The 13,487-nt window shown below is 40.4% G+C and overlaps 1 protein-coding gene across 2 annotated transcripts in view; it reads left to right on the top strand.

Moving 5' to 3' along the window:
* The window catches only part of PRKAR2A (protein kinase cAMP-dependent type II regulatory subunit alpha), a 69,741-nt gene that overhangs the window by 51,299 nt on the left and 4,955 nt on the right, over positions 1-13,487 (top strand). The window contains exons 6-10 of one of the 2 annotated variants that reach the window (XM_037528713.2): positions 656-809; positions 3,781-3,882; positions 4,059-4,133; positions 9,505-9,570; positions 12,575-12,716. In XM_037528713.2, coding sequence (XP_037384610.1) covers positions 656-809; positions 3,781-3,882; positions 4,059-4,133; positions 9,505-9,570; positions 12,575-12,716 — 539 coding nt within the window. Of the gene's footprint in view, positions 1-655; positions 810-3,780; positions 3,883-4,058; positions 4,134-5,504; positions 5,688-9,504; positions 9,571-12,574; positions 12,717-13,487 lie in introns of those variants that run through there. The other variant, XM_037528721.2, reaches the window with a different exon arrangement.

Raw genomic sequence — 13,487 nt, 5'->3', positions numbered from 1 at the left:
AGGAGAGAAGGGGCGGAGGAAGGGCATATAGATTGGAAAGGAGGCTGTGAAAAACTTTGTAGATGACATGATACTCCAGAAAATATCAAGAGTGCTACAAAGCTGGGCCTCCCTTAGCAACCATTACCAATAAATGGACAGAAAATCATTTCTTTTAATCAGTCATACACACAGGGTTAAACACCACACTATGAAGCAATCCGCAGCCTCTGCAGCACGAGTTCGATCCCTGGCCAGCCAGGGAGAAACCCACATGGCACAGCAGACCTCTCCTGTCTTGCCCGCTGCTCCCTCAGCAGTGTATTTCAGCCAGTCTGTCTGTGTTCTGTTCCCCACTCTGTCTCTGGTGAATCCTCTCACTCCCCTGCATCTCTGGCCTGTACCCCAGCTCTTGTATGCATAAATAAATAAACCTTAAAAAAAAAAAAGAGTGCTACAAAAATAAAAACTAGTGAGTTTAGCAATGTCATAGAATACAAAATCAAAATCTAAAAACCTATTTTATTTCTATGGACTAGCAAAAATCTACTGGAAAATCTTCTATAGCAACATTTTATCTTAGGAATATTCTATTTATGTACCACCTGACAGTTCGTAGATTTATTACTAAAAATAATTAAATGTAATAAATGAAATTGTTTTTTGTTGTTTTCAGGGGAACCTATGACATTTTAGTAACAAAAGATAGTCAAATCCGCTCTGTTGGTCAGTATGACAACCATGGCAGTTTTGGAGAACTCGCTCTGATGTACAACACCCCGAGAGCTGCTACCATTGTCGCCACTTCAGAAGGCTCCCTTTGGGGACTGGTGAGTTAGTGAAGTGGTTCTTGCATGACACAGGGTTAATTCCTCTTACCTGGGTCTCTATACTTGTGCTGTTGATTCACACTGTATTTTATAACTAGTTTATAAAGACATTGTGGAAGTTCTTGTACCAGTGTGTTTTTCCATTTCTCTAAAATTATTTGCCAAAGTATTTACAACAAATTATAGGGGAAAACTGGGTCTTAGGCCTTGCAGTCATGTCAGCTCTTACCACATTTTCTGTTTCTGAAAAAAAAAGGAGATAACTCTATACACAAGAGACAACCTAGAAAAATGAATGTCATTGAAAACTCTGCCAATAGGGCCTCCCCTGGTGGCACAGCGGTTGAGTGCTGGGCTGCCAAGCTGCCCGTAGCCTCTGCAGCACTGGTTCGATCCTCGGCCGCCGGCAAGGGTCCCACATGGCGCGACAGACCTCTCCTGCCGCACCCGCTGCTCCCCTCAGCAGTGTATTTCATCAGTCTGCCTGTTCTGTTCCCGCTCTGGCTCTGGTGAATTCTCTCACCCTCCTGCTCTTCCGACTGTACCCAGTGCTTGTATAAATAAATAAATAAATCTTTAAAAAAAAAAAAAGTATCTTCCATCTCTAGCTGTCCCATGACTTAACTCTATTCTGTGTTAAGCCATCTACTTGTTCATTGATCCCTGCCAATATTCGGTAGACTTAGATGACTAGCAAAGCTAATAGCAATATTTTAGAAAATAGAACTTTCCTAGAATATCTTAGGCATAGCACTGTTTTGATCCCCATCTCTCAGCATCAGTACTTCAAAATACATAACTCTCTTCCTTCTTAAATAAAATAATGATCCTCTTGTACAAATTTTAAGTTTCAGTATGTTGGTATCCATAGTAATTTGTTACCATATGCCATACAAGCAGAATCAAATATGTTTCATAGATTGTCAACCTATTTCCTCAAATGAAATCACATTTTAAAGACCATAATAAAGGACTTTACTGTGACATGATGATATAGAATTAAGATTGCTCCTGAGATGAATAGAAGGGGTCAATTTGATGCTGGTGGATAAAAACTTGGGTGGTGGGTATAGTGTGATATTTACAGAAGCTGTGTGTGTGGAGGACACACTGAACTGGCCTTGCGCGGCATGTGAGTTCTGGGAAATGTGAAGATATGCATAGAAAGGGTTGAAACACAAATAGATAAGTCACTTTGAGTGATATAAATTGTTCTCTTTTCAGCTATAAATACAGTTTGCTATTACTAATCTTTATAGCATTATAGGTATATTTTTTAAATACTGGGTTTTGTTTTGTTTTAAATAATGCCTATTCAAATATAAGGAAAGGAACTTTATAATTACCTTTTTTTTTTTTTTTTTTCAGTCTTGTTTGCCCTCTTTCCAGCACTTTTGGCCTAGATTGCCCAAGAAAGCATGTATAATAGAAACTGAATTCTAAAGATTGTGAAGTAATACTCCAAAGTGTAACAGTAACATTTAAAATAATAAATCCCTACCCTTGGACTTCAAAAAGAAATGGCAAGTGATACAACCCATTAGAGCAATCAGAAATTCAGTGGCTCCTTTCAAGCAGGCAGATGGAAAAGGAAATGGAGCAGAATCTGGCACGCAGACATTATTTGTACAGCAGTTTAGGGTTGGGTATGCCATTACTCACACTGGGAGTAGAAAGTGCAGTAAGCGACTTGTCTTATAAGGCAGATGACAGATGGCATGGGGTAGGACCTGGAAATTCTTCAACTAATGGAATATGAGCTGGTGAAACCCATTTAGATAGTTTAACTCAGTTTTTCTCTCCCACTCCTACCCCATCATCGAAAATACTAAAATAGCAAATCTACAGCTAAATATACACATATTCTCTTGCTGTTTTCATTTTACCAGCCTCTAGGATGTCATTACTATACTTTCTCCCTCAAAATCCATTCTTCAAAGCCTCAGGTGTAAGAAAGGTACAGTTAATTTAGGTATTCATATTTCGGAGCCTAAAACTAAGCAGTTAACATTCTCCTGTCTTTATGTCCCTTCCCACATATGTATACATATATTTGAGAAGTGCCGAGCCTTAGCTCAGTTAACTGTTGCCCAACTCTGAATCTGTGACTTGCTGAGGTCAAAGTACCTTTCAACGGTCTGCCTTCCATTTTGAATTTCCTTCCCTATCTCTCCATTTAAATATTATCCCTCTTGGCCCTCCCTTGTGGCGCAAGGGATTAAGACACAACCTGTGAAGCTGTCCACAGCCTCTGCAGCACGAGTTCGATCCCCCAGCCGGCCATGGAGCAACCCACATGGCACAGCAGACCTCTCCTGACTTGCCTGCTGCTCCCCTCAGCAGTGTATTTCAGTCAATCTACCTGTTCTGTTCCCCACTCCGTCTCTGGTGAATCCTCTCTCCGCACCCCCCCCCACCTCTGGCCTGTACTCCAGCTCTTGTATGCATAAATAAACAAAACTTTTATATAAATAAATATTGTCTCTCTTTCAGGTCTCAGACAAATTTGTATTTTTGCAACAAAGTTAACCTGATATTCCAACCTAGTGTGATCTCTCCCCCTCCTGAGAATTCTTGTGGCACTTAGTTTGCCTAGCACATTTCAGATACTGTCTTGAGCTGGAGATTTTTTCATTCCTCTACATTTTGTGTTCGCTTTCCATTGATATTGTAACGTTCTTTTTTGGAAGGTATATATTTTCACATTGAACTGTGACTATAGGCTCACAAATGTTTGGAAGTTTTTTATTTTGTGTTCTAATCATGACCCATAGGTGGCACCCTTTGAGTACTTGATAGCGAGCAACAACCTCTTGTTCAGGCTACCTTAAACACTGAAACATCATCCTTAAACACTCAATTGACCCAGTACCTTCCATAGTGCTCTAATATTTACTGTCACCCAGTTAATTAAACCATAGATGTTCTCTTACACAGGCATTTACCAGAATTTTCTTCTTTGTTCTTACAGGATCGTGTGACTTTTAGAAGAATCATAGTGAAAAACAATGCAAAAAAGAGGAAGATGTTCGAATCATTTATTGAATCTGTACCCCTCCTTAAATCACTAGAGGTAAAGTCTATTTGAATAAGAGTCTGTTTGTGGAAATCTAGTTAAAAGTATTCTATTGCTAGGTTTTAAGATTCTACTAAGATTGCACTAACCCATTTCTGTGTTTTATAGATCTTACCTGTGACTTTCAGTTGAGCTCTTTTCCTTATAACTTGTAGTTATGTTCATCATTTCAGGTTTCGGAACGAATGAAGATTGTTGATGTTATAGGAGAAAAGATCTATAAAGATGGAGAGCGCATAATCACTCAGGTGAGTGGGGGATTTGACTCCTTTCCTGGAAGTCACTTCAGAAAAGATTAGTGCTTCATTTCTCTTTCACTTTTGGGAGCTCATATTGCAAGGTACTGGGATACATTTTCTGCAGAGTCTTCTGAAGTTGTTCATGTTCATCTCATTCACATATGCAGGTCTGTTGCCTCCATTCACTTTTCCTTGTCTTCTGGTGTTTGTCCTTTGGATGTTATTTTCTTTTGAGCTCAGAAAGCTTCATCTGTTGCTGTTAAAACCTGGGGAAGGTTTAAAGGCTGTCCCTTTACTTTCTCTTTGGTACAAAGGTGCCCACAGCTTATTTACCACAAACCAGAGTCCAGTCCTCAGTGATTGACCAACTTTTAAGATGTCTTTAATATTTGCTTTGTACCTTAGTCTCTTGTTACTTTTGGGTATTGTAAGGATTGGCACACAGTAGACTGGATCTTTGTGATGAGTACTGTGTGGTAATTTTCTTGTCTACTATCTTGTGTTTTTTTAATTATATGTAAAGAATATTAGGGACTTTTCTGGCTATAAGCTGCTCTGCCTACAGTTCTGGCAAGAGCACTAGGAAGATATCTGGTTGGCCTGGATTGAGTGATGTGCCTGGTCCAACCAGCACCAAAGGGACTCAGAGAAGCTCCCAGAGAGAAAGGACTAACAAAAACTGGGCTTTGTTAAGTGGCATCTCAAAATGCCTTTGTTTTCTACGTATCTCTTCTTTCATAATTACTTTAATCAGTGATGCAGAGTGGATACAGATTAAGATTATGTCCACCATATTATTAATATTATAGTCCCCTTTTTACAGCATCTAGGAATATTAGGAAGCCAAAGTTTCTGTATGGTCCCAAAAACAGCAATAGCAGCAGCATCTAGGAATATTACGAATTGTTAGAAGTGCAAGTACTTGGACTCCCTGCAAGAGTTAGAAACTTTGCTTTATGTTATTTTGTTTGTTTGGGTCAGCTTTGATATATGGTATATTTCATACATGGTAAAATTGTCAATTTTTGTATATGATTAGGGGGTTTTATAGTTGCCCCTGCAATCATAGTATATAACATTTCCATCAGTTCAAGAGGTTCTTTCATCAAAAAAAAAGTTCCCTCATTTGTATTTGCACACAATGCCCTCCCCTGCCCCTGACTCTTGGAAAACACTTTTCTTTCTCTATTGCCATAAAAATTCTTTTTCTAGAATTTCATATAAATGAAATCATATATGTATAGTGTTCTCTGTCTTGAATTCTTCCACTTTGCAGTGTTTTTGAGATTTATCCATGTTGTTTGTATCAGCATATCACTCTTTATTACTGAGTAGTATTTCATTGTAGAGATGTACCATAATTTGTCTTCCATTCAACAGGGACTCAGAGAAGCTGAGGGACATTTGGGGTGTTTCCAGTTTTGGACAACTATGAATAAAGCTGCAGTGAACATTTGCAGACAAGTCTTGTGTGGACATGTGTTTTTATTACTCTTGAATAAATATCTAGGAATGGAATTACTGAATCATATGGTAGAATATGTTTAAAAGATATCAGACTGTTTTAAAAGATGACTCTACCGGGGAAATGCACGAGTTCCAGTTGCTCTGCATCCCATCACCATTTAATTATTGAGTCTTTTTAATTGTTGCCATTCTAGTGGATATGAAATGGTATCTCATTTTGACTTTAATTTTCATTTACTTAATGTCTGAAGATGTTGAGAATCTTTTCCTGACTGCTTCTCATCGTGCTTTCTTTTTTTTTAAAGATTTATTTTTGGGGGCCTCCCCGGTGGTGCAGCGGTTGAGCGCTGGGTTGCGAAGCTGCCCGCAGCCTCTGCAGTGCAGGTTCGATCCCCGGCTGCTCCCCGGCCACCGGAGGAGGGCCCCACATGGTGCGCAGACCTCTCCTGCTGCCTGCTGCTCCCCTCAGCAGTGTATTTCGGTCCTTCTGCCTGTTCTGCTCCCTGCTCTGGTGAATTCTCTCACCCTCCAGCACTTCTGACTGTACCCAGTGCTTGTATAAATAAATAAATAAATAAATCTTTAAAAAAAAAAAAAAAAGATTTATTTTTGGGGGCCTCCCCGGTGGCACAGTGGGTTGAGCACAGTGCTGTAAAGCTGTCTGCAGCCTCTGCAGCGCAGGTTCGATCCCGGCTGGCCAGCGAGAATCCCACATGGTGTGGCAGACCTCTCCTGTCGCACCCGCTGCTCCCCTCAGCAGTGTATTTTGGTCCTTCTGCCTATTCTGCTCCTTGCTGTGTCTATGGTGAATTCTCTCACCCTTCCATGCCTCGGGCCTGTACCCCAGCTCTTGTATAAATATAATCTTTTTTTAAAAAAAGATTAAAAAAAGATTTATTTTTATTTATTTAGCATACAAGAACTGGGGTATAGGCAAAGAGATGCAGGGGGCAAGAGGATTCACCAGAGACAGAGTGGGAAGCAGAACAGGTGGATTGACTGAAATACACTGCTGAAGGGAGCAGCGGGCAAGACGAGAGGTCTGCTGCACCATGTGGGCTAGCTCCCTGGCCAGGCTGCGGTTAGCTGCAGATAGCTTCATCTGCACCACCAGGGAGGGAGGCCCAACTGTGCTGTCTTGATTACAATAGCTTTTTTCAATAAGTCTTAGAATCCAATGGTTTAAGCCCTCCAAACTTGTTATTTTTTCATAATTGTTCTGATTACTCTATGTTATCTGCATTTCTTTATAAATTTTAGATTCAATAAGTTTCTACCAAAAAACACTGCTAGGTATTTTATTGGGATTATGTTGAATCTACTAATCAATTTGGTGAGAAATTAACATCTTCACAATAGTGAATATTTGTGTCTGTCTCAGCCTATCAGCTAAGAATGCCTGGGACACTCATCTGACCCCATACTACTTGTGACTAACCCCTGACAAACTTTTCCCCAACTAGAGTCAGTGTTGTGGCTCATCCAGCCCCTACTATTCTTATGATTGCAAGAGACAACTCAGCAAGGACCGTCACAGAACTTTGAAAATAAACAAAGGTTATTACTCACAGGTCCTACAGGGTACATAGCTTGCCCAGGGCCACAAAACAAGGTCATGAGAGAAAAGAGAGAACACGAGAGAGAGTTGAACTGGGCTTCTGCCTTAATGGGGTCAAGGGTGGAGAACTTAGGGTTTCATGGGTTCACTGTTGGCAAATTTATTTATTTTTTTTAAGATTTATTTATTTATACAAGCACTAGGTAGAGTCAGAAGTACAGGAGGGTGAGAGAATTCACCAGAGCCAGAGCGGGGAACGGAACAGGCAAACTGACGAAATACACTGCTGAGGGAAGCAGCGGGCATGGCAGGAGAGGTCTGGGTGCCATGTGGGACCCTCGCCATCGGCCGGGGATCGAACTGGCACTGCAGACGCTGCGGGCAGCTTCGCAGCCCAGCGCTCAACCGCTGCACCACCAGGGGAGGCCTATGTTGGCAAATTTAAAACATAAGTGTGGGAAGAGAGAAGAGGAATCACTCAAGTGGTCAATTACCTAGGTTTACGCAGACCTTTCTACAAGGGGAAATTTATGGGTGTTGGCAGCCTGGTTCTTTATCTACTTGTGTAGCTTCCGGTATGCTTATTCAGATGGGTGTCTTTGAATTAGATATCTCAGCTATCAAAAGTTTAATGTAAGGCACTTAAACTACATGAAGACTGGTTCTAAGTAAGGTATATCTCCATTTATTTAAACTTTAGTTTTTCTCTAATACTTTATAGTTTTCAAGTGTATAGGTTCTCACCAAAGACTTAAGAGCCACAAAAAATGAGAGCATGTGATTAGTATTGAATTATCTAGTGTAGGAAATTACCCCAGAAGAGTGAAGGATCAGAGACTGAAGTGTGCCTGAAAGCCTTTTCTCCCATATCTGCTTGCCTCACTCTCTTCTACTTTCAACCTTTGCTCAAATCTTGCCTTCTCAATGAAGCTGTATTATACACTGTAACTACCCCGCCCCTGCCACACACACACACACACACACACACACACACAGGTCAGTTCCCATATTCCCTGCTCTACATTTTTCCCATAGTACTCACTGCTGGGCCTCCCCTGGTGGCGCAGGAGGTTGAGCACAGCGCTGTGAAGCTGTCCACAGCCTCTGCAGCGCTGGATCGATCCCGGCCAACCAGTGAGGGTCCCACATGGTGCAGCCGACCTCTCCTGTCTCACCCGCTGCTCCCCTCAGTGGTGTATTTCGTCAGTTTGCCTGTTCTGTTCCCTGCTCTGTCTCTGGTGAATCCTCTCACCCTCCCGCACATCTTGCCTGTACCCCGGTTCTTGCATAAATAAATAAATAAATCTTTAAAAAAGAAGGAAAAAAAAAGTACTCACTGCCTTCCAATACCATGCTATAATTTACTGATTCATTGTGGTGTTTCCAGTTAGTTTCCCTACCAGACTGTAAGTTTCACAATCATAGGGATATTGGTTTTGTCCACTGATATAGCTCACATACCTAGAACAGTGCCTGGCACATAGTAGGTACTTAATAAATTTTTTAAAGAATTCCTTTATTGTAAGATACTTATTTATTTTGCATTGAACTGGGGTGTAGGCCAGAGGTGGGGGAGAGTGAGAGATTCACCAGAGAGTGTGGGGAGCAGAATAGGTAGATCCGCTGAAATACACTGCTAAGGGGAGTGTAACAATTCCATGGGAATTGTTAACTGCCTGGTCAGGGATCGAACTCAGGCCACAGTGGTGGTAGCACTGAGACTTAACCCCTAGGCTACCAGGGAGGCCCTACTTAATAAATTTTTTGTTGAGTTACTTGAGTGACTGCTTCAGCCAAATGTTTTAAAATCAAAACAAGCAAGAGAAGCCTGAGGCTCATTGGGTGACAACAACCCACATCAAAGCACCTCCCAACCAAGGCAGGACCTTTTCCAGATCCACACTGACCTCTGGAGGGCTGAATTTGATGGTCAACATTATCCCTGGACCTCATGATACAGGGGTAGCCAGAAGTCAATTTGATACTGCAACTGTTGGTTGCAGTCTTGGCTGCTGATTCTCTGTCATAGATTTCAGTGGCTGACCAAATTGAGCAGTAAAAAATAACAGTGTTCTGTACAATTGGCATCCTGGGCATATTCATGGAGAGAAATGTGAATACTCCATATTGAGAAGTGAGAGATGTGTGTCAGTCATAGTTGGGCTGACATCCTTGGTAGTCAGGAGCTTCTCGTTTTGTTCTAAATTTGTTAGCCATTGAATGATTTGTGGAGTTGGAAAATAAATACAAATAAGAGCTCAGACAAACCAATCTATTTCTGTATCCCTCTGTGTGTGTGTGTGTGAGTGAGTGTGAGTGTGTATGGTTCTGATCTGATCTCCTTTCCTTTTTCAGGGTGACAAGGCTGATAGCTTTTACATTATAGAGTCTGGTGAAGTGAGCATCTTGATTAGAAGCAAGGTGAGTTTTGTGATGGTATTAATTATGCCAGAGAAGATCCAGATGCTAGATGAATGTACAGAAAGTAACTTTGCTTTAAATAATGTGAATGTGTTTAGAGTACCCAAATCATCATTATGGCAAATACCCATGTCTGATCCCATCCATTGATGAGAAGTTAGTATGTTTCTTCTTTTTCCTATTGCCTTTGTTATGTAATGAATATGGACATATTGGCATACAGATCAATAAGAAAATGACAAACACCCTAATAAAAAATGGGAGGACCATATAATAAAATATATGCGGTGAATATGAACAAACTTCCTTTTTAGAGCACTGGGAGAGGAGGTCTCTAGGACATTTGCTATTATGACCATTTGATGGATAGGGAGCCCTAGAAAATCATGACCTGTATACAGGAAGAGTGATTATTATCGTAATCCATCATCATCAGATTTCCTTATATCACATTTTCTAAGACTGTCATTTGTTACATTAGTGAGTTATATATAATACTAAATCAACCTAGTATGAAATCTTTTATAGACTATTTTTAGTAAAAGTAAGTGTAGAGAAAGAAAGAAAAATCATTACTGTCTGTAAGGTAGCTTGATTCCTAATTAAAAATAGACCCATTGTTTCACATGAAATAGTAATTTGAAACTTCTATGTTATCTTACGGTTTTGGGAGTACTCACAATGTCTGTTCATTGCTCAAATATTCACTTACACCTACTGATCACAGCAATGTTGGGTATGTAGGACCCAGCAGCATTGTGGTGCTCAAGGATTGGGATTTGTCCAGGGTTCTGCCCTAGACCTACTAAATTAGAATCTACATTGTAACAAAAACCCCAGGGAACTGGTACTTTTATTTTTCTAAATAAACCTTCAAAAAATTATCTGCCCATAATATAAAGTAGTTGTTAGAGATTAAAATTAATTCTTACTATTAAATTTGAAATCATTTTTTACTCAAGTTGTTGTTTAGCTTAGTAGATGAATCTGTTTTTTAAAAAAGAAGGTAGATATTAAATACAATACTATACATTATTTTTGATAACTCGATAAGCACAAATTATTATTACCTGCTTGATCTTTTAAACAGAGTTAAACCACCTAATTAAAAGGTTATTTTTTTAAACAATGTACTTTTTTTTTTACACGAATGCCCGCCGAAAGTGCGACTGCACCCCAACTTTATTTTATTTTATTTTTTTAAAGATTTATTTATTTATTTATACAAGCACTGGGTACAGTCAGAAGCGCAGGAGGGTGAGAGAATTCACCAAAGCCAGAGTGGGGAACGGAGTAGGCAGACTGACGAAGTACACTGCTGAGGGGAGCAGCGGGCGGCAGAGGAGGTCTGCCCGCCATCTGGGACCCTCCTCCGGTGGCCGGGGAGCAGCCGGGAATTGAACCAGCGCTGCAGAGGCTGCAGGCAGCTTTGCAACCCAGCGCTCAACTGCTGCGCCACTGGGGAAGCCCAATGTACTTTTTTTTTTTAAAGATTTATTTTTATTTATACAAGAACAGAGGTACAGGCCAGAGGCATGGGAGGGCGAGAGGATTCACCAGAGACAGAGTGGGGAACAGAACAGGCAGACTAACTGAAACACACTGCTGAGGGGAGCAGCAGGTGAGACACATCTGCCGCGCCATGTGGGTATCTTCTGGCTGCCCGGGAATCAAACCTGCACTGCAGAGGCTGTGGACAACTTCACAGTGCTGCGCCCAACCCACTGTGCTACCAGGGAGGCCCTAAAATACTATTTTTAAAAGCTACTTAGCTCTTCTAAAAATTGGAGGGAGGCAACCACTAACTTAAGATGCGGTAATACCTAAAAAGAAAATTTGTCTCTGTAAAGCATTGTCCAAGAAAGGCACAATCTCAAATCAAGAGAAATGCTTGTACCAAAATGAAAAATGATGTAAAAATATATAAAAATAAAAATTAAAAAAAAAAACACATCTGTAACATTAAAAAAAAAAAAGAAAAGAGGGGCCTCCCTGGTGGCGCAGAGGGTTGAGCACAGCACTGCAAAGCTGTCCTGCAGCGCAGGTTCGATTCCTGGCCAGCCAGGGAGATTCCCACAGGGCCTGGCAGACCTCTCCTGTTGCACCCACTGCTCCCCTCAGCAGTGTATTTCGGTCGTCTGCCTTTTCTGCTCCCTGCTCTGTCTGTCTCTGGTGAATCCTCTCACCTTCCCACGCCTCTGGCCTGTACCCCAGCTCTTGTATAAAAATAAATAAATCTTTAAAAAAAAGAAAGAGAAACGCTGACATTATTTAGAAGGAATTAGTGACGACCTTTTTCCCTATGTATGAGAAGTCAACATTTACCAAAAGGGGAGCTTATTTATAATTTTGTATTAACATAGATGTTAATGTATAATATTAATTGGTAGTGGGTGTGGTGTTGTGACATGCATGTGAGCTGTGATCCTATGCCTCTGAATTATAATACAGTGTTGTAAACCTGTTATCTTAATAATATGTATGTATATATGTAGTAAAAAACAAAGTAATGGAGCCATTTAACCCATAAATGAAAGAATACTTCGATGTAACAATGTTAATAAATAGTAAGCTGAGAAATATAAAACTTTGATCATTTTTTTAAAAAACAGCTTATGTTTAAGGTTTGTAAGACTTGGAAAAGTATATAAACATTCTGATATGTTATAATTTTATATATACTATTTATATGTGTATATATATGACTGTAATATATATACATATACAAATCTCTCAAAGCAAGTCTACACCTCTTGCTATTTAGCCATTACCTAAAAGGTATTAGAATTCAGATGAAGCCCCCTAGGTAAAAGCCAACTCCTTTGATTAAATCAGACCACTGAGATTAGTCCATGCAGTTTACCATGGAACATTAGAGAATCTGCAGAGTGAATTTCTCAGTAATTGTGTTAAGTGTACTGAGAAAATAATGCAAGCATGTGCAGCTGATGACGCCCAGCTGTGATTCTGGAATCAGCCCTCATCATTTCTCTACCTGCTCTAGACTAAAGCAAACAAAGATGGTGGGAACCAGGAGGTTGAGATCGCCCGCTGTCATAAGGGGCAATACTTTGGAGAGCTTGCACTGGTCACCAATAAGCCCAGAGCTGCTTCAGCTTATGCAGTGGGAGATGTCAAATGCTTAGGTAAGAAAAAGTTTTTATGCATTAATATTTGTTTTTATAAAATGTAGTACTTTTTCCCCCATTAGAAAACCTTGGTTTCTTCTACCAGCTCTTGCTCACATCTAGGCATGACAGTTTGTGTGACCAGCCAGAAATAGGTGAATGTATTATTTTAGCCAACGTTTCTGAACACTGATTATTGCCTGGGAACAAAACAGGTATGGCCTCTTGGCCATGTGAATACAACAATAATGAAGGCAGGTTTCCAGAACTGTGTGGGTACAGAAAGAACTGATGCTGCCGTCTCTACAGAGTCTCAAACTTAGGTGACAGTCTTCTTGTGGTCATATGAAAACATACTTCCAATAAACTTATGTCATTTGCGCCAACATAGATGGAGCTGGAACGAAAAAGAAAAATCTCGGATGATATCACTTATAGGGGGAACATAGGGAAACCAAACAAAGGATCAGGAAAACAATAAAACTTGCAGGAAAACCATAGATCTGCGACATAGAGTGGGGGAGGGAGAGGGGTCAAAATGGGAGGGAAGAGCACAAAGGACTATGTGATGGCCATAGGTGCTGTGGTGGTGGCCAAACTATGTGGACTACACGTGAGGGGACAAATCAAATATTGTACTAAAATAAACAACGATGTAAGCAAATAAATAAATGAATTTTAAAAAGAAAAATGTGTACTTCAAGAGTGAAAAGCTACCCCAAAAGCAAAAAATGCTTCCATGACAAGGGTAATTGGGTTGCACCAGGAACTTAGCTCCAGGAAGATTTG

The sequence above is a fragment of the Talpa occidentalis genome, unplaced genomic scaffold (assembly GCF_014898055.3).
Source record: "Talpa occidentalis isolate TD23 unplaced genomic scaffold, MPIMG_talOcc4v2.1 talOcc4.10, whole genome shotgun sequence".
Classification (NCBI taxonomy): domain Eukaryota; kingdom Metazoa; phylum Chordata; class Mammalia; order Eulipotyphla; family Talpidae; genus Talpa; species Talpa occidentalis.
The sequence above is the reverse complement of the archived record's forward strand: the minus strand, read 5'-3'. Positions and strand labels throughout refer to the sequence as shown.